Below are 21597 nucleotides of genomic sequence, written 5' to 3' on the forward strand. Positions count from 1 at the left end.
TGTTTTTTTTTAAAAAGCAAAATATGGTAATTAGCTGAATGATTTGAAGAAAGGAAAGACTGCAGCAGACTCCAGGCTGGCATTGCTTTTGCACCTCTGGAATCAAGATTTGTATGCAGTCCAGAATGACACAATGACAAACTCTTTGCCAGCTGTACCAGCCACAATCCCACTGAGCAACATGCCCACTAGCACTCCTCAGTCAAGAGGCCATCTGAATGTAGGAAAGGAAAAAAAAAAATCACACTTGTGCAGTCCCCTTTCAGAGGGTACAGCAGAAGAAATAGATAATTATATTGGGCCAGCTCTTGCTGTTAGCAGCAAACGAACGCTGATAGCCGTTCGTTAGACTTGCACTTACCCATAGACTTTCTATGAGCTTTTCCATGGCCAGTTACGGTCAACGGGACAGCTAAACTGCAAGGCGCCCTCTACAGGGCATCTGGGATCTGTGTGAACAGGGCAAACAACTGTGTATCCCCTTAACCAATCAAGATTGAAGACTCGTTAATAACAGCACAGTCAGAACCAGGAAATGTAAGTTAGAATAGTGAATTTAATGTCTAATCAGGTACAGAAAGCAAAATAAAGAGGAAAGAATGAATTAAGAGACAGAGATAAAAGGAGAGAGCGAGAGAGGAGAGAGAGTGGAGCGCGAGATCGGCGATAAGAGGAGCGAGAGAGGGCGGAGCACAGAATTGGTGATAAAAGGAATGAGAGAGGGGACCGAGAGAACGGAGCGCAGGATTGCCGATAAAAGGAGTGAGAGGGGAGAGAGTGGAGCGTGGGATCAACGATGAAAGGAGGAGCAAGGGGAGAGCGCGGAACGGGGGATCAACAATAAAAGGAGCGAGAGGAGAGCGCGGAGCGGGGGATCAACGCTAAAAGGAGGAGCGAGGGGAGAGTTGAGCGGGGGATCAACGATAAGAGGAGCAAGGGGAGAGCGCGGAGCGGGGGATCAACAATAAAAGGAGGAGCGAGAGGACAGTGGAGCGCGAGCGGGGAAGAGAGGTGAAAAAACACCTAAAGTGATGTCAGCACAAGGAGCTGATTGGTCAGTAGCTGGTGAGTGTTGAGTGTTTTTTTTTTAAGTCTTTAAGTTTATTTTTGTTAAGTTTAGTGAACAATATAATAAACAAAAGCATGGCAGGGCATCTCAGTCCTGTCAAATGCACATCTTGAACCATGTGGGAACTCCAGAATCCTTCCTGTGTCCTGGACACCCACAGGTGCAGGAAGTGTCATCAGCTGCAGGAGCTCGATCTCCGGGTTTCAGAGCTTGAGCAACAGTTGGCGTCACTGAAGGGTCTGGACAGAGTAGATAGAGAAACTCTTCCCATTGGTGGAGGGCTCAAGAACCAGAGGATATAGATTTAAGATGATTGGCAATGGAACCAAAAGGCAACATGACAAAAAACTTTTTTTTATACGGCGAGTGGTTGTGATCTGGAATGCACTGCCTAAGCGGGTGGTGGAGGCAGATTCAATCATGGCTTTCAAAAGGGAATTGGATAAGTACTTGAAGGGAAAAAATTTGCAAGGCTACAGGGATAGGGCAGAGTGGTGGGACTAGCTGGATTGCTCTTGCAGAGAAAGGGTACGGACTCGACTGGCCGAATGGCTTCCTTCCGTGCTGTAACCATTCTATGATTCTATAAGCCCGAAAGAAAAAGTAAAAAATGTATTTAAATTTTTTTTTAAATGTGCAACATTAAAATATGACGGAATTAGACTTTCAAAAGTTAATTTTTATACCAGAGAGGTTGTTTGGCAGTAATTAAGAAATACCACACCATTAAAAGGTTACTTACACTAGAATGGACAAGCCCCAAGCATATTTTTGGCGAGTTTAGTCCGTATCTATGAGGAGCTTCACGCCGTTCAGTACATTTGCTTCTCGGACAGCAACTTCCTGATTTCCGCGTTTAACTGCGCATGTGCGGTCGCTGGAAGTTACTGTTTGATTTGCACATAAATAACGGTGAGCGCTCTTAGCTTCACGTTACTTTTACAGCAAAATCCAGCCCAATGTGTCTTCATGCTAGAGTATGGTGACATCCTTATGATGTCAGAACAACAAAACATGTAACCCCCCCAAAATCAATCAAGTCTAGGGCAAGTTCCTACAGTATGAAGAATGCCTAGATGATGAACATGCTTCCATGAGGGTAGGTCCAAGGAATTAAGCACATTATGAGGAAAAGCATCTACCAGGCTGGATGCTTTTTTTGTTAAATTGAGAAGCTATATTCTGGAGATATAACTTGGTGTAATAAAAATCACGCTAGCCTTAGAATCTTAAGTACTTATTGCTTTTTTGGCCCGCTGAAGATACAAGGACATACCACTCACTAGAAGAGACTTTGGCAACAATGAATTTTGTTCCCAAAATGGATAATTTTGCTACCTTAATTAAAAAAAGTCGTGTCTTGGCGTTCAAGGTAGAGTCAGCATCCAAAGCTCGCACGCAGGAAAGCAACCGGAAGAGACTTTATAAATCACTGGTTTGGCCCCAGCTGGAGTAGGGTGTCCAATTCTGGGCACTACACTTTAGGAAGGACGTGAAGGACTTAGAGAGGGTGCAGAGGAGATTTACTAGAATGGTATCAGGGATGCAGGACTTCAGCTATGTGGAGAGATAGAAGCTGGGGTTGTTCTTCTTACAGCAGAGAAGGTCAAGGGGATTTATTAGAGGTGTTCAAAATTATGAAGGGTTTTGACAGAGTAAATAAGGAGAAACTGTTTCCAGTGGCAGATGGGACAGTAACCAAAAGACACAGATATAAGGTAATTGGCAAAAGAACCAGACGCGAGATGAGGAGAAATGTTTTTACGCAGCAAGTTATTATGATCTGGAATGCACTGCCTGAAAGGGTGGTGGGAAGCAGATTCAATAATAACTTTCAAAAGGGAATTAGATAAATACTTGAAGGGGAAAAATTTGCAGGGCCATGGGGAGTGGGACTAAATGGACAGCTCTTTCAAAAAGCCAGCATGGAGTACCAGGCACCATGAGCCGAATGGCCGCCTTCTGTGCTGTGTCATTCTATGATTCTATAAAAGGTAGAGTTGAGTATAACTAAGCAGATAAAAGGTGCCAAAAAGTTTACCTCTCTAAAACCCACTAGGAATTACTCTGAAAGTCAAATAAAGAAGAAGACATGGAGCATAAAAAAAACCTCTCGGAAGGAACGACTGCTTGCATCATAAAATATTCACAAATCATTTCGCAATTCTGTTACAACCTTTTAGCATCATAAAGACACAACTTACAACAATCCAAAATAAAAGTCAAATCAAACGGGAATAATAGATGCAGAAAAACTCACTGACCACCTTTAATTTTTTTTAAAATCAAAATGACACGTCTAGGAACCAAGTTTTCAGATACACAGCATCAATCATTTCACAGCACTCACCGTCATATGCTAATTTAACCAAGAATGACAACTAGATTATACCTGAAAGTATTTGAAATCCCAATTGGTTCCAAACAGCAAGTTAGCCAATAAAATAATACAAGAGTTTCCGAAAGAGGTAAAATCACATTGCAACATTTCAACTGAAACTTTGCTTGAGCAAAATTATTTTTTTTTGTTTTGTTTAAGATGGCCAAAATATCTCTTTAAAAAAAGTAAAAAGATTTGCTTCTGTCAGAAATGACCTACAGCAGGTCAGAAGAGATAAAGAATCTTTTTGTGTAGTTGCACTTTTCGCCCTGCCTTTTGTGAAGAATAACCTCTGTAGAGTGAACGTGAGGGGCAACCTTCTCCTTAAAAGACAGAGATGTAATTTCTTCATCTATTAATAAAGGTTGGGTGTACAAAAACACAAAAAGTACCAGTCTGTGTAAAGGTCACAACCCACTGGACAATGACCCAGACTGGTTATTCCCACAATGAACACAGCTGTCTTTCTCAGCTCTCTACTCTCCACTTTTCTGTTCCTGAAGAGTTTCCTTTTCACTGGTGACAGATTGTTCCAGTTCCTGCTCCTCTTTCTCAGCTTTGCTCTTGGGTTCCTTTTCTTCCGGTGGCTCTTTCACACCTTCACATCCATCATTCTCAGAAGGAGGAGAGCAGGTGTTTTTTTTCCATTTTTCCTCAATGTCATTTTTTGCCACTTCTTGCAGGTTGTATTTGCGGAAAAGTACATAGTCCTGAACAACGCTCGCACAGCAGACGCCTTTGATTATTTCCACAATGATGGTATACTTGGGGTTATTAAGGTCCACTTTGTTTTCAGCATTCAAATTTATTACTACCCCTGAAAAATTACAAGCTGAGTCAGTATTCCTTCCAAATACACAAGAAAAAAAACAGTAAACAAAAGTTTTTCCCAACAGATGCATCTGGTGAGTTAAGGAATATGAACATAAACACATGGGAGTATCTACAGTTTCATCTAGCAGCAAATGTATCCTTACACAGTAAACCACTCTGCTTATTTATACAGCAAGTCTAAATGTCAACATTTCTTGAATTCTAACCAACCAAAATTTTACTTCACTTTAAACTTTTATTGCTTTGCAATGGCACAAATAGAACAATTGCTATGATAACAGCTTTCCAAATTAATATAGGATGGGTCTGATTAAGGAGATTGCATCAATGTATTAAATTCCTGGCAAGACAGGTGAAGTGTTCCAACACCGCTGCTCTCCATCTCTCCAAATGTGTTCGATGCTATTAAAACGGAAAATATTCAGGGTGATGTTGAACATTAGCACACATAGATCCTTCAGCCCTACAAAATAGAAATGGATACAGGTTCAAGTCCCACTCCACTCAGTTCCTGATCTGAGCGACACTGAGCAGGCACCTGCTGAGCATAAAGTTCACTATCGTCCACCCGAGGGGGTAGGAAAAAAACAAAGAGGAGACCCGAGTAGCCCCCTAGCAAGTACTGGCAGAGGAATGGGAGGGGGCGAGCATTGGCAGGGCCCTGGAAGCGGGCTGTGTGGCCGCCTTCTTGACTATAAAAGGGTCAGGCCAGGCAGATGATGAAAATAGAGAAACATTTACAGGGAAAGGGGGAGGAATCTATCCAGAAAAATGCTATGTGAAGAAGTTTTTAAAAACTGAAAATGTCCAAACAAAACCTTGAATACAAGTCTTCTCACATTATAAGAAAGCCCACATCTTATCTACAACATGGTGCCGCTGCTAACTTCCATCCACATATAAAACCAACACACACCTTTAAATATATATATATATAACTTGGTATTTACCTGCCAGAGCCTTAATGACATCATCTCTGCTCATATGGCTATTATTTCTGGCTTTATAAACGATCTGGAAAGTAGCCTTTTTAGGAACTTTGAACCAGGGTTCCAAGAAAGTCTCAAAATACTTCGGGATCTCCTCCATGAAAGCCTTGCATGACCCCGACACTGGCAACATCCGCAGAATGGCTCGGGTCTTCTTTTTTTTGGTTGTGTGCAGATCTTTCAAAATGTGATGTACTAATTTGTCTGGTTCTGTTTTTAAGAGAAAAAAAAACATTTAGATTCCCAAGTGCAGTGACTCCAACTTTCACATCACAAATGCTAGTAAGAGTTTCATTCAAGTCTACACAATCAGCTCCACATGTACATTTCAATTAAATCATATACAAATCAGGTGTACAGTTTATACATGTACACTATATAAGCTGCTCATTCAAAATACCAAGTAGACTCAACTACTCAGGTGCAACCAATAACTCAATTCCTGAATCTAGGGTGACCTCTTGATTGAAGAAGCATGGAGGGTTCAGAGAAACACACAAACATTATAGTCTGAATGTAAATGGGCAAGACTGACACCATTTGTTCACCTGCCTCTGCTAATTCCCCCCTTCCCCATTAAGCCAAACTTCTCCATCGGTTCTTTCTTAATCTAGTCTTGAACCCATGTCTCTCTCTAGTTTCTTTCTCATCTCCCCTCACGCTCTCCCCGAGTTCATCTTGTCGATGAGACCCACTCCTGCTTATGTGATCCCATTCCCACCCAGTGTCCCTTCCTTGCCCCATGCGAGCTAACATTATAAATGGTTCACTCTCCCTTTTAAAAACATGTTATTAGTGCCTTCTCCAAAAAAAACCTTCAATCCCTCTGTCCTTGCAACCTACTGCCACATCTCCAATCTCCTTTTCATCTTCAGAGTCCTTGAAAATGGTCTCATCTCCCAAATCTGTGCCCATCTTTTCAGCAACACCCTGTTTGAATCTCTCCAATCAGGTTTCTGCCTGCCATAGCACTGAAGTGGCCCTAACCAAAGTCACAAATTAATCCTCTGTGATTGTGACCATGGTACATTATCCCTCCTTGTCCTCTTTTCAGCCGTTGACACTGTTGACCACACCATCCTCTTTCAAAACCTTTCCTCCACTGTCCAGCTCACTGGGACAGACATCCCTTGGTTCCACTCTTACCTATTCAAATCACAGCCCAAGCATGTCCAGCAATGGCTTCCCTTCCCACCCCCACACTAACCTCCGGAGCCCCCAAGGATCTATCTTTGGCCCCCTCGTCTTCCTCATCTATGCTGCCTTTTTTTTAAAATTTGTTCATGGTGACGTGAGCATCGCTGGCAGGGCCAGCATTTGTTGCCCGTCCCTAATTGTCCTTGAGAAGGTGGTGGTCAGCCGCCTTCTTGAACTGCTGAAGTCCATGTGGTGAAGGTTCTCCCACAATGCTGTTAGGTAGGGAGTTCCAGGATTTTGACCCAGCGACAATGAAGGATCGGCAATATATTTCCAAGTCGGGATAGTATGTGACTTGGAGGGGAACATGCAGGTGTTGTTCCCATGTGCCTGCTGCCCTTGTCCTTATCCTTCTTGGTGGCAGAGGTCACGGGTTTGGGATGTGCTGTCGAAGAAGCCTTGGCGAGTTGCTGCAGTACACTCTGTGGATGGTACACACTGCAGCCATGGTGCGCCAGTGAAGGGAGTGAATGTTTAGGGGATGGATGGGGTGCCAATCAAGCGGGCTGCTTTGTCCTGGATGGTGTCGAGCTTCTTGAGTGTTGTTGGAGCTGCACTCATCCAGGCAAGTGGAGAGAATTCTATCACACCCCTGACTTGTGCCTTGTTGATGGTGGAAAGGCTTTGGGGAGTCAGGAGGTGAGTCACTCGCCACAGAATACCCAGCCTCTGACCTGCTCTTGTAGCCACAGTATTTATGTGGCTAGTCCAGTTAAGTTTCTGGTCAACAGTGACCCCCAGGATGTTGTTGGTGGGGGATTCGGTGATGGTAATGGTTAGACTCTCTCTTGTTGGAGATGGTCATTGCCTGGCACTTGTCAGGCGCCGCATGCTGCCCCTTGGTGATATCATCTGCAGTCATGGGGTCATCTGCAGTCATGGGGTCAGCTTCCACATGTACTCTTACAATACTCAGCTTTACCTCTCCACGAGCTCTCTCAACCCCTCCCACTGCCTCTGTTGTCAAGATTGGTTGCCCGACATCCATTCTTGGATGAGGCACAATTTCCTCCAGCTAAGCATTGGGAAGACCAAAACTATCATTTTTGGCCCCAACCACAAACTCCATACCCTTTCCACCAATTCTATCCACTCCCCAGCCATTGTTCGCAACCTCAGTCCTATTGGACCATGAGCTGAGCTTCCAACCCCAAATCCTCTCCATCATAAGACTGCTCACTTTCATCTCTGTAACAGCGCTCGCTTCCTTTAAAAAGCTCTTGGAAAAGTGGGAATTTGTAACAATTTAGGGACAACTAAACCACTGAGATGGCACCTTTGAATATGCCTTTTCATTTTGTGTCATTGTGTCACAATACTTCAGATCCTCAATAGACTATTATGCGACAGGGCGTTTGCAGCTCAAGAACACTAAAGCAACACACTAATACCATCTCCATTTGGTACTTCACAATGCCGTCAAGGGGTTTTTTGGGGGTGGGAAGAAAGAGAAAAAAATGAATGCAACACACACATTCCTCCCACTAATGGAATGCAATTCAACCCACTGTTTATAAACAGAAAAACATTTCACCAATGTTAAGCGTTCTGATGAAGACGACATTGTTGGCTCCACTATCCAAAGCCTGGAATCGCCGGAGTTGATTCTCTGTTGATGTGCGGATCTGCTTCACTTCCTTTTTCAAGGCAGCTTCAGCATCATCGTCATCATCTTCCTCATCCTCGCTGTTAGATTCCTCTACAAACTGAGAAAAACACAGTTGAAACATTTCCAAAATGAAAGTGATAATGTGTGTCCATAGCTACATGTCAACATTTATCTGCAACAAACACTTTTTTCCCCAAAATTCAGTACTCATCACAGGGAAAAAGTTAGAAGTGTTTGTACAATGCAAACTGCTTGTTATGTTTACTGTAGCCAGAGACAATACTTATTATTCATGACTTAAATTTGATAAGCATTTTGCTGTTGCCATTGACTCACTCAATCCACTGCTCTAACAGAGGTTTCCAACTGGCATCCACATATGCTCCACTCACTGGAACAATTTACATGTTTTAAACAGGAATTTAAGTATGTAGAAGCAGACAAAATTAATTACATCAGAAATTAAAGTTTCTTCATGTCACATCAGTTGGTCTCTAATAAGGAACATTTCAATTTAATCAGTGGCTCATAAAGGGCTATTTTCCCTCAGCAAGCCCGGAATATAGTTCCTACACACCAGCTACAGTGATTTTGTTATGTGGGTTACACCATACCTAAAAAAAAAGTTAAAAATTAGGGGATAAAACACTACTTCTAGGTCTTCTTGCCATCACTATTCCTTTTGTAAAAAATATGATCTACTAACTCCCTTTTTTGTTCACTTTGTGATTCACTTCAGTAGTGCTCAGTAACAACAGCGCTGGAGGAGGCAACTGTTCAGATGTTACAGAACAGAACAGTATAAAAAGGAGCTTAAATAGTCCATAAAGTTATTGAGGCGCCTTGGGGTAATTACTGCAGGCACTGATGTTAACTCAGCTCCCCAAAAGCACAGCGTGCACCAAGGACTGCCTGTGAATTCCCTCAATTAGGTCCTCAGCACTTACCAGTCCAACAAAGATGGTTTATTTTATAGAAAAGGGCCCTAGAGGTCCATAGTGCATTTTGTAAATATTTGCCAGCACATTCCAGTTCAAATAGTCTCTAGAAAATAAAGCCTAGAGTGGGAAGGACACCAGAATTGACAGCATTGCTTGTAGTGCTCAGCCTCTAACACACTCCCAACTTCGCCTATTGTTACTCTGGCATAGCCCTGTTTAAACTGAAGGGTTTATATGGTCCCTCTGTATTTCTTCACCTCTGTCCTTATCCAGTTTGTAGTATCAAATACAGCCCCCGTACACTGTGATTTTACTCAATTAACCAGGATTGGAGAATATCAAAGAGCACTGCATACCAAGTTTATTCAGCAGCCCAGTGCCATATTCTGGCCTCAACTTTGAACCTGCATGGCCATATTGAGTGGGGCTGTCCTGTTTGTGGTAATTCTAAAGCGCCACAGGCATTCGTTACTCCTTTTTAATCCATCGCATAAAGTAAAACAGTAGGACCTAGAAAGTGTTTAGGAAACTTCCTTAGGTAAAAGTACATGTTTCTATGTATTCAATCTCAAATTCAGTACAGGTTATCAAACTAGGAAAGCAACATTATACTATATTAAAGGCACCAATGCAAGTTGTTATTATTGTTGGGAAGGATTAAGACAACACACAGTTACAGCAACAGCACTGTTAACTGTTACAATAGGAAGTCTGTAAAATGAAAACTGCATGACAATATTTACTGTCACTATGCCCTCCGAATTTTAAAGTGAGTTCTTCAGTTAAAACCCTTAAATGAACATGTAGGCCTGACAACTCAGTTTCCATTTCATTCGTCCACATTCCATAAAATCTGAGGTTGTAAAATCCAAACAGATTGTCAAATTCTCCAAAAAAACACAATGGAAACTATTGCAGATATACTTATATCAAATAAGCATAAATTATTAACCACTAACTGCTCATATACAGTTCCTAGACTCATGGCCCTTACATTTCCAGGTGCTAGTGAGTTGGTGTTTTGAAAACCGCAGCTAGTGGGGAAGTAATTTTGAAATAAGTGCTTATTTAGATTTTTTTTTAAATCTCTAGATTGAAACCTCCAATCCGAATGGGTTTCGAGGTGCTTGCATGCCATCAATTTCCCTGCTCACACCCCCAATAGAGACGTGGGATCTGGCAGTACTGCACCTTCTCTGGGCCATACAGCTGGTCCGCATATTCGTTCAGCAAACTGTACGCCTCTGCCGTGCACTTCTTCTCATTCATGTTACAGGTGATGAGCAGCCCCTGCATCCCCACTTCCAGCTCCCGGCTCCCGCGGTGTTTCTTGGCCGCATGGCTCAAGTACGAGCTCTTGTTTCTCCTCTTCGCTCTTGGCTCTGTTGTCATTGCTGTTTAAACGGAAGAGAACGGCTCGAATTAACATGAAATGCACAGCCTTCACATCGAGGATAGTAACTTGGAGCATGTGCAAACTAACTTCATTTATATATTTTAAACTGCATCATTTAATTGCACTACACAAAATAAATAACCCCAACTCACACCTACCGACTCCAGTCCAAACCACTTACTCTACAGGGCTCCTCCTTGTAGCATCATTAAGCTGCGACACACAATGTAAGATGTAGCAGACTGCCACTGGGTCCTAACGCTAAAGTAAATCCATTCTCTGTTTTACAATTCTGCAGATTGTTACAGTTGGCATCTGTCTAGTGAGCTGTCCAGAATTTTCAAAGTGGAAATTAGACACCAGAAGACTGTCTTTAAAAGTCCACCTTTTCCACCTTATGTTTTATGAAGTGCATGCATTAGTTCTAAATAAGTTTGTGGCGTTATATAAACGCAAGTTGTTGTTGTTTGCCACATCTCCAATACAAAACTGGATGGTAGCAAGGCAAATACAAAAGGATATGACAAAATAACTGTCTGCATGCGAGAAGCAGGCTTGACAGCATGTGTGAGTAATTGGAAATGGGTCCATTTCAGCATGCACAAATGCAAAACAGGTCTGCTTGCATGCACATAGTGATTTTAAAAAGGCAGCAATAAAACACAGGACTTTCATTGTCCAGTTTTTGGTTATCAAAATTACCAGGTAGTACCCCTTAAACAATATAGATGTTCACCCTAGCTGGCAATGTTGTTAGGCAAATGCAAGATGCAATTTACTGTCATACCTGTTGATTTGAAATCATATTTGTTCCACTGTCAATTAGAGTTGCCAACTCTGGTTGGACATATTCCTGGAGGTGTCATCACATGACCTCCCACTTCCAACACCCCCGCCCTCACATTCCTGCCATTGGTCGCCTAACACGTCCATACTTGCATCACCTTCCCACGCCAATTGGAAAGCGAAAAGTCTCTTCATTACCTGATTGGATGATTCTTGACTGTCAGTCAAACAGCGTTTTTTTCCCATGTCTGATATTTTTATAAGTAATAGACAAAAGTGTTCATAGAAAATTTTAAAAGAAACTCAATTTTTTATTGTGCACATGATTTTTCTCACCGTTTGCCAACAGCAACGTCCTGGAGATTAGTCTTGAATTCCTGGAGACCCCAGGGCAATCCTGGAGGATTGGCAACCCTACTGTCAAGAGAGATCAGGAAAATTTCCTAAAAGGGGAGGAGGTTGTGTATTTTTATATATTGGGCCGGAAATTGCTCACATCAGCATGGCAATGTTCACAGCAGCTCCTGCGAATAAAATGTACAAATTTACTTACCGCAGATCCATGGCGTAGACTTGCACGATTTTGAAGCTTTGAAAAAAATTGCGACATCAGCCCAGCCTTAGATCGTGGAGCTAGAATACATATCACCAGGTAAAATCTAAAATTTACCATGTTGCTTCCATTGCTTCCAGTTTCCTCATGAAAAACAATAAAAGTGATGTAACGGGGTTCCCTCTTATCATATGCTCCATGATCTTGTATAAAGCCGCAATCTGTCCTACGCATTCCTCACTAGAATGAAATCCAGCCTGTTCCTTCCTGATTGCTCTGTAATCCTTGGAGGCATCTGAAATGCTTGCCACAACAAGCTGAAGAATTCTCTCAAGAGCCACTGACGTCATTGAGATTTAGAATTTTCTCGTTCACTGGGATACATCTTCTTGTTGATAAAAATTGCAACCGTGTTCTGGAACACAAGGGGTACGTGTGCTTGAAACAGAATCCTATTCAGCAGCCTCGGAAGGACAGCTCCAAGGTGAGTTTATTACTGAGAAAGTTCTCTAAAACATGTCATGGTAAGTTAAGCTAGGCATCCCAGTGCCTCAATAGATGTGGCAGGTTCTACTGCATTAGCATTTTATTTAGATGAACTGAGCAAGTGCATTACAGAGCTATTTTTTTTTTTTATTCGTTCACGGGATGTGGGCGTCGCTGGCGAGGCCAGCATTTATTGCCCATCCCTAATTGCCCTCGAGAAGGTGGTGGTGAGCCGCCTTCTTGAACCGCTGCAGTCCGTGTGGTGACGGTTCTCCCACAGTGCTGTTAGGAAGGGAGTTCCAGGATTTTGACCCAGCGACAATGAAGGAACGGCGATATATTTCCAAGTCGGGATGGTGTGTGACTTGGAGGGGAACGTGCAGGTGGTGTTGTTCCCATGCGCCTGCTGCTCTTGTCCTTCTAGGTGGTAGAGGTCGCGGGTTTGGGAGGTGCTGTCGAAGAAGCCTTGGCGAGTTGCTGCAGTGCATCCTGTGGATGGTGCACACTGCAGCCACAGTGCGCCGGTGGTGAAGGGAGTGAATGTTTAGGGTGGTGGATGGGGTGCCAATCAAGCGGGCTGCTTTATCTTGGATGGTGTCGAGCTTCTTGAGTGTTGTTGGAGCTGCACTCATCCAGGCAAGTGGAGAGTATTCCATCACACTCCTGACTTGTGCCTTGTAGATGGTGGAAAGGCTTTGGGGAGTCAGGAGGTGAGTCACTCGCCGCAGAATACCCAGCCTCTGACCTGCTCTCGTAGCCACAGTATTTATATGGCTGGTCCAGTTCAGTTTCTGGTCAATGGTGACCCCCAGGATGTTGATGGTGGGGGATTCGGCGATGGTAATGCCGTTGAATGTCAAGGGGAGGTGGTTAGACTCTCTCTTGTTGGAGATGGTCATTGCCTGGCATTTATCTGGCGCGAATGTTACTTGCCACTTATGAGCCCAAGCCTGGATGTTGTCCAGGTCTTGCTGCATGCGGGCTCGGACTGCTTCATTATCTGAGGGGTTGCGAATGGAACTGAACACTGTATTACCATTTATCTCTCTCGGTTGCACAATGGCTACCTTAAACAAGATATTGCTAGAAATTGCTACTCAAACCAGTCAACTGTAATTATTTTTGTAATTATTGTCATTTTTTCCCCAAAAATTGTACATTTCCTGCCATCTTGAAATTTTCAAACATTTAATTCAACAAGCATGATCCTGTTGTAACTGCTGGGATCGCATCCAGCAGATTTTTTGGGGGGGCCACATTGTTAGCAATTTTTGTCTAGCAAAACTTGAAGTGGCTAATGATGATGCCCCGTTAATGATAAATAGTACTGGAATAGGAAAGGCCATGTGTTCCACCCCTGATAAGGTTTAAGGAAGCCATTCTTTGAATTTCATTTCTGCCATCAAAGTACATAATTATGAAGTGGTACCTGATGTCAAAGAATGGTAACATATCGCAGGGAAACCAATAGGCGCAAATTCCAGATTTCTGCGTTTCACTGCGCATGTGCGAACGCTGGAACTTGCTGCTCCGTTTCGCCACCAACGACGGAGAGCACTGTTGAGCTCTCCATTACTTCGCGTGTGATTTCTGCCCTATTGTGTAGGTTGCCGATGGTAAGTGTGGGATGTTCCGCAGAGATGGGTGGTATTAGCATTATTTGTGAACTAGACAAGGGTGGGTAAGAACCTATTGCAAACATGCCTCATTCACGGTCGTACATGTGCGGATTTGACACCAGGTTAAGCATCATTGTCTAGTAAAGTGGTGGCCCCAAACTCAACCTTTGCACGAGGCCCCGGCAAGGCAAACTCCGCTCCTGGATGATCACATTAGTCTTGCTGCAACAAGTCCAAACCTGGATTGCCATTTAAAGCTAACGCTTGGCTCCTTTCCATTTGTATAGCTGGGTGGGCCCCATAGGTGGCATAAGAGATCCAGTATGAACACTGGGAGAACCTTCACCACACGGACTGCAGTGGTTCAAGAAGGCGGTTTATCACCACCTTCTCAATGGCAATTAGGGATGGGCAATAAATGCTGGCGTCACCAGCGACGCCCACATCCCATGAACCAATAAAAAATGTCACCCGAGCACAACGCAATGCCATCAACGCTCTCAAGACCAACCGCAACATCGTCATCAAACCAGCGGACAAAGGAGGAGCCATCGTCATACAGAACAGAACGGACTATTGCAAAGAAGCATACCGACAACTGGACAACCAGGAACACTACAGACGGTTACCCGCAGATCCGACCAAAGAACACACCCACCAGCTCAACAAACTGATCAAGACCTTCGATCCAGACCTTCAAAACATCCTACGCACTCTCATCCCACGTACTCCCCGCGTGGGAGACTTCTACTGCCTCCCAAAGATACACAAAGCCAACACACCCGGACGTCCTATCGTATCAGGCAATGGAACCCTGTGTGAGAACCTCTCTGGATACATTGAGGGCATCCTGAAACCCATCGTACAGGGAACCCCCAGCTTCTGTCGCGACACTACAGACTTCCTACAAAAACTCAGTACCTACGGACCAGTTGAACCAGGAACACTTCTCACCACGATGGACGTCTCGGCACTCTACACCAGTATCCCCCACGATGACGGCATCGCTGCGACAGCATCAATACTCAACACCAACAACAGCCAATCTCCAGACGCCATCCTACAACTCATCCGCTTCATCCTGGATCACAATGTCTTCACCTTCGATAACCAGTTCTTTACCCAAACACACGGAACAGCCATGGGGACCAAATTCGCACCCCAATACGCCAACATTTTCATGCACAAGTTCGAGCAGGACTTCTTCACTGCACAGGACCTCCAACCAACGCTATACACCAGATACATCGATGACATTTTCTTTCTATGGACCCACGGCGAAGAATCACTGAAGAGACTACACAATAACATCAACAAGTTCCATCCCACCATCAAGCTCACCATGGACTACTCCTCAGAATCAGTTTCTTTCTTGGACACACGAATCTCCATCAAAGACGGGCACCTCAGCACCTCACTCTACCGCAAGCCCACGGACAACCTCACGATGCTCCACTTTTCCAGCTTCCACCCTAACCACGTCAAAGAGGCCATCCCCTATGGACAGGCCCTGCGAATACACAGGGTCTGCTCAGACGAGGAGGAACGGGATGGACACCTACAGACTCTGAAAGACGCCCTGGTAAGAACGGGATATGACGCTCGACTCATCGATCGACAGTTCCGACGGGCCACAGCAAAAAATCGCATAGACCTCCTCAGAAGACAAACACGGGACGCAACCAACAGAGTACCCTTCGTCGTCCAGTACTTCCCCGGAGCGGAGAAACTACGCCATGTTCTCCGCAGCCTTCAACATGTCATCAATGACGACGCACACCTCGCTATGGCCATCCCCACACCTCCACTACTCGCCTTTAAACAGCCACCCAACCTCAAACAGACTATCGTTCGCAGCAAATTACCCAGCTTTCAGGAGAACAGCGTCCACGACACCACACAACCCTGCCACGGTAACCTCTGCAAGACATGCCAGATCATCGACACAGATACCACCATCACACAAGAGGACACCACCCACCAGGTGCATGGTTCATACTCCTGTGACTCGGCCAACGTTGTCTACCTCATACGTTGCAGGAAAGGATGCCCCGGAGCATGGTACATTGGCGAGACCATGCAGACGCTGCGACAACGGATGAACAGACACCGCGCAACAATCGCCAGACAGGAGGGTTCCCTCCCAGTCGGGGAACACTTCAGCAGTCAGGGACATTCGGCCACCGATCTTCGGGTAAGTGTTCTCCAAGACGGCCTTCGAGACACACGACAACGCAAAATCGTCGAGCAGAAATTGATAGCCAAGTTCCGCACCCATGAGGACAGCCTCAACCGGGATCTTGGGTTCATGTCACGCTACACGTTACCCCACCAGCGAACAAAAGCTATCTGTTTTTAATATAATGGGTCATTTGCTGGCTTTCTCTGCCTTCCGGATGTTTCTGCCTCTCTCTCTCTCTCTCTGTTTTTTTTCCTGATTGTGGAATTTAAAATAAATTTGTTGGACTATAACTTGGTGTTGTAAAATTGTTTACAATAAAAAAAAACACAGCTGCTGGGAATGAACAGCGTCTGGAAAAACATATTCTGTCTTCCTTCACCGCAGATGTGCTTCAGGCCGTTATCATAGTAACCAACCATTGGCGTTCGTCACCCTTTTTTTCCCCCCGCGGCTCTGTTCGCTCCGGAGACCGTCCCCTGCTCCAGCTCGAGCTCGAGCTCCGTGAACCTTATTAGTTTGCCGTCTCGTGCAGACGCGGCAAACGTACGGCGCGAGAGCCCAGGACAGAACCAGAGAGGCGGTTTGAGGAGCGGGCTCGCGGGCGGCGGTTGGCAGGTATGTTCAAATGGAGCTCCTGCCGCCAGATCGGGATAGCTACAGAGATGTACCATTGTAGGCAGTGCAGGTCAGTCAGTGCTTGCCGGAGAGGGGGAGGGGGAAGGAATTGTAAGACAAAAAAGAAATCCCATTTCTTATGTTATCTTTATTACAGTCTGATAAACTCCATGAACACACACAAAGCCTGAGCAGTAATCTCCATATCCCCTCACTCACTGTCAAATGGATAGGTTACTACAGTAAAGTTAACACTACTCGAATAAGCTAAATTAATTCAGTCACTTTAAAACAGTGACCTTGGTCACTGGCCTCTATTCAGGGTTGTTTATCAATTGATTTTTTTTTTGCGTTATCAGCTTTTTTGGGGTTCTGTCAACTTTTCTGATTTTTGTAGGTTGGCATGTGTGAGTTATGCTCCCAGCAGCACTGGCGACTGATGCCAAAATAAACACACTCCCATCTCCAAGTCTGTATTGAGGCTAAAGTCTAAGAACATAACAAATAGGAGCAGGAATAGGCCATACCGCCCCTCAAATCTGCTCCTCTATTCAATAAGATCATATAAGGAATCTTACAACACCAGGTTATAGTCCAACAATTTTATTTTAAAATCACAAGCTTTCGGAGATTATCTCCTTCGTCAGGTGAGTTAGCAATTGATACTAGCTCAATTGCTAAATTTAAATCTGAGATAGATAGCTTTTTGGCAACCAAAGGTATTAAGGGATATGGGCCAAAGACAGGTATATGGAGTTAGATCACAGATCAGCCATGATCTTATCAAATGGCAGAGCAGGCACGAGGGGCTGAATGGCCTACTCCTATTCCTATGTTCCTACCTTGTCAAGCCCGCTAAAAATCTTATATGTTTCAATTAGATCATTTCTCGTTCTTCTAAACTCCAGAGAGTATAGGCCCATTCTACTCAATCTCTCCTCATAGGACAACCCTCTCATCCCAGGAATCAATCTAGTGAACCTTTGCTGCATCACCTCTAAGGCAAGTATATCTTTCCTTTAGATAAGGAGACCAAAACTGTACACAGTACTCCAGGTGGTGCCTCACCAAAGCCCTGTACAATTGTAGTAAGACTTCCTTACTCTTGGCAAAATGGAGATAAAAGGGCAAAAAAAACCTAAGCAAAAATTGCTCCATAACGTATTTGCAATATTTACCTCAATGCTAACCCATGATTGGTTACAACTGAACCTGCTTTATATGTAATGTAAACAGTTACATTTTAGGCACAATTAGGAGTACTGTATGTACTTTTGAGTGCCCCATTATAGAAAGGACAATAGAGCCTAGAGAGTGTACAATGTCATCTGAAAGGTGGGACACTTCACCCCGGAGATAGATTTCACTGGAGTTTCTGCAGCCTCAAACTGTATTTAAGAGCAACTGGTGACATTGTCACGACAGCTTAAAGCTGTTCTTTTTCATTGCCTAATAAAGCCACCATCTGCAATAGCTAATGCAGTGTATTAGTACTACTAGAGTAATCAAACACTGCTTATAAAAGGAACACTTTATTTTGTAACTTCAACGCATACAAAATGACCACTTGGCATACCTAAAATTGTTAAACTGACTGTTGACTTTTACATTTCACCACTTCCTTTCCCAGAAGCCCCCACACGACCTGCACATGCTCATTATGTACAGCTAATAGTACACAAGGGTTAGGCTGATTAAATAACAAGCAGTTCCAACACTGCTGGATTGAATAACAACTGAAATCCATTTCACTTCTGTAGTGCAGTGAAATATTTGAAAAGGTCATTGTGATGAGGATTTCAGCTTAGACTAATTCCACTTCGATCCAAGATTAAGTTTTCTTAACTAAAATTTAAACTTCAGCAGCTTTAATATAAATGTAAACATGATGAAAGAGTGGGACCTTAGTCAAGAAACACGAATCACTCTTAGTCAGAAAATCATAGGAGTTTATATTTTTCAGAAAGCAATTATTCTACTTGCAATAATTTTTAGTACTTGTATATTTTCTTATTTAGTTGGTCATAAACTCAAAATAAGTAAGAGGTAGGCCAGAGGCCACATCTGTGCAAAGGAAATAAGAACATTGAAGAATCTATTTAGATTTACATTAAACAAATGGAACAGAATACTGGTACTGAAAATGATTATCTGCAGGTTAATTTCAGGACTGGGTTGAACTGAGATCTGCCAGCGGTGCCAGGATGATCTATTTTTAATCTTTAACTTAGTTGTTGTGATTTTAAATTGGTATGTGACCATGTTTGTGGCATTATGTTGCTAGTTATGATAGGTTCTGGAAGCTCTTCAAACTAATAGGTGTTTTACGCAAATACCTTAAGGGCTTTAAGCACAGAACTTGGTGTGAGTTGGGTGAATCTACTAAACGGAGTGACTTGCTAAACAGAGTGATGACAGGAATTCGGTGAGAGTGGGAATTAGGTGCAGGGGGGAAGGAGGTGCTAAGTAATTTAAACCAAGGGGCAACAGTAAATATATAAATAAATATTCAGAGTAATTAATTAGATCTAAGGAGATAAAATTAAAATTAACTAAATAGAGGATACCAACATTAAAGAAGTTAATAAACAAAAAACAAGACTAATTAGTTACAAATTAATCTGAAATCATGCTAAATCCATCTACTAAATATAATCTAGATCTCAAGTAATTGTATTATATCTAGAATTAAATTACTATAAATAAATAAATAAAAACTAGAAATGGCAATGCAGGCTATGGGCTCGAATTTAGCAGGCCTGTGGGTTCCCAGCGGGTGGTCCTCCGGGAGCGTGGTTAACACGCTCGGCGAAATTAGTGGGTTGCCCGCGCGATCGTAGCAGGCAACACACTAATAGGAATCAATTACCTGCTCCTCCGGGGTCCGCGGCGCTGGCCTGCGCGTCGGGCGGGCTGCGCATGCGCAGTACGATCTGTCAGCTGGAGGCTCTCTAGTTAAAGGGGCAGTCCTCCACTGACAGATGCTGCAACCAATGGAACAAATTGCAGCATGGAGCAGCCCAGGGGGAAGGCTGCTCCCAGTTTAATGATGCCTCACTCCAGGTATCATCAGATGGGGTGAGGAGGAGGGGGAGGACACAGATCTTCCCCCCGGCGGGCGGGAGGAAGCGGCCTGCCTCTGCCACCAAGAAGGCCTGGCTCGAGGTGGCAGAGGGGGTCACCTGCGCCACCAACATATGGCCCACCTGCATACTGTGCAGGAGGCGCTGCAATGACCGCAGTAGGTCAGCCACAGTGAGAACACGAAGTCTTTCCCCTACACTCCGTCTGCCACAACACTGCCCCCACCCCACATCTCCTTCGGCACCGCCAACACTACTCTGTCACATCACCCTTCATACCCACTCAAACCCCATCCTCATCTTACCTCCACCTACTCACCTCGCCAGTACTCATCCTGCCACTAACACGCAACCCAATCCTCATACAATCTCATTGCTCCATCCCATACTCACCCTCTCGTGCATCTCCCTCACGGCCAGCCTCACTCAACCTGCCACCACCTGTGCTGCAGCCACAGGGCATGCATCACATATGTGCAGTAGGCAGCGTAAGGCAAACGTGTCGTGAGCATGAAGGGGGTGCACAAGGGTGTCTGAGGGTTTGTCATGGGTGTTACCTATATTGAATTTCAGAGCAACAAACAGCACACATTATATTGACACCACCACTGCCATGTCTCCGCGAATCCTGTCCGTTGTGTCCAATAATGCCCGCTCCTGGGTATCACTATGAGGACCCACCACTGATGCCACCCATCATGTTACTGCAGAGTAGGTGCAGGTGTATTTGCAGGGCTCGTCCGCGCAGACGACTGAGAGACATCGGCGGTGTAGCCGGCTGCACCTTGGAAGGATGCGGAGGAGAAGGTGTGGAGGGCAGTGGTGACTTTGACAGCGACAGGTAAGCAGTTGGTGCTGGGGTCAGCCAGGAGCAGCTCGGCATGAAAGAGGCTGCAGATCTCCACGACTACATGTCGAGCGAATCTGCGCCTCCCTGTGCACTGCTGCTCGGAGAGGTCCGGGGAGCTGCGCCTCGGTCTGTGGACCCTGTGGCGAGGTTAGTGCCCTCTGCGATGCGTCTCTCTCTGCGGTAGCCCTCCCTCCTGCTGTGCAAGTGGGCGTGCAACAACACCGTGTTGGGGGGCTCCACGTCTCTGCGGCGGACGGCGTGGACTGCGAGGCTGCTGGGGCTGGTCATGCTGTTCGTCCTCCGAGGGTGTCCACACACCACCCATCTGGCAGGTGTTGGTCTGAGGGGTTGTGCAGGGTAGGTGGGTGGTTCCTCGGACTGGGGCTGCGGTTTCGTGTCGGTCTGTCCTCTGGCTTGGCGGGGGGTGGTGGGGCGGTGGCCTCCTGCGTGGGTGAGGGCTGTCCCCCGTGGAGTGCACCTTGGCACCTGCCACAGGCTGCTGGCTGCAACACGCCTGGTTGGAGAGAGACTGTTTCCCCCAGTGTATGAAACTCACTGCCTTGAACCTAAAATCCTACACTTCCTCTTTTGACAGCTGATTCAGCTCATTAACTGACCTCAACAAGCAAGGTAAGTACACTCAAGTGGAACCCCGCTGGCTTTAATTGCCTGCGGGATTCCCACCAGCGGGGCTTGCACGCGCAGCCCCGCACGTCAGCGCGGTACCTGGAAGTGGCCGGGATTTCGTCGCGATCCGGTCACGTGACCGGATATCGGGATTTTCCGGGCCCCCCCGCTGGAAACCCGCCGGAAACCCAACGCCAAAATCGAGCCCTATGTGTCAGGACTGTGATATGTGGGAGTATGTGGACAGTGAGACTGCCCCGGATGGCCACATCTGCAGGAAATGTCTCTGCCTTGAGACACTCCAGCTTGTTGAGCTGGAATGCAAGTTAGAGACACTCCAGGGGAGGAATTTTTGCATAATTTTCTCCAGAGTACAGTCAA

At 44.9% G+C, this 21597-nt stretch overlaps 2 protein-coding genes across 6 annotated transcripts in view; one reads left to right on the plus strand and one right to left on the minus strand.

Moving 5' to 3' along the window:
* The first annotated feature begins 912 nt into the window (after positions 1-912).
* The window catches only part of acsm3 (acyl-CoA synthetase medium chain family member 3), a 64102-nt gene continuing 43417 nt past the window's right edge, over positions 913-21597 (plus strand). Inside the window, exons 1-2 of one of the 2 annotated variants that reach the window (XM_068003401.1) lie at positions 913-1065; positions 11760-11853. The gene's annotated coding sequence lies outside the window, so the exon portion shown is untranslated. Of the gene's footprint in view, positions 1066-11759; positions 11854-16496; positions 16657-21597 lie in introns of those variants that run through there. The other variant, XM_068003403.1, reaches the window with a different exon arrangement.
* Positions 3308-11226, minus strand: thumpd1 (THUMP domain containing 1). 4 transcript variants are annotated; one of them, XM_068003399.1, is made up of 5 exons: positions 11203-11226; positions 10211-10413; positions 8004-8175; positions 5234-5482; positions 3308-4266 (listed from the first exon to the last, which is right to left on the minus strand). In XM_068003399.1, the coding sequence occupies exons 2-5, from the start codon at positions 10409-10411 to the stop codon at positions 3926-3928; spliced, it is 963 nt and encodes a 320-aa protein (XP_067859500.1). In that variant the 5' UTR covers positions 10412-10413; positions 11203-11226; the 3' UTR covers positions 3308-3925. The 4 variants fall into 4 exon arrangements, with proteins under 4 accessions (XP_067859500.1, XP_067859497.1, XP_067859499.1 ...); XM_068003396.1 differs by lacking the exon at positions 11203-11226 and adding an exon at positions 10574-10662; XM_068003398.1 differs by lacking the exon at positions 11203-11226 and adding an exon at positions 10597-10618.

The sequence above is a fragment of the Heptranchias perlo genome, chromosome 22 (assembly GCF_035084215.1).
Source record: "Heptranchias perlo isolate sHepPer1 chromosome 22, sHepPer1.hap1, whole genome shotgun sequence".
In the NCBI taxonomy this organism is placed as follows: domain Eukaryota; kingdom Metazoa; phylum Chordata; class Chondrichthyes; order Hexanchiformes; family Hexanchidae; genus Heptranchias; species Heptranchias perlo.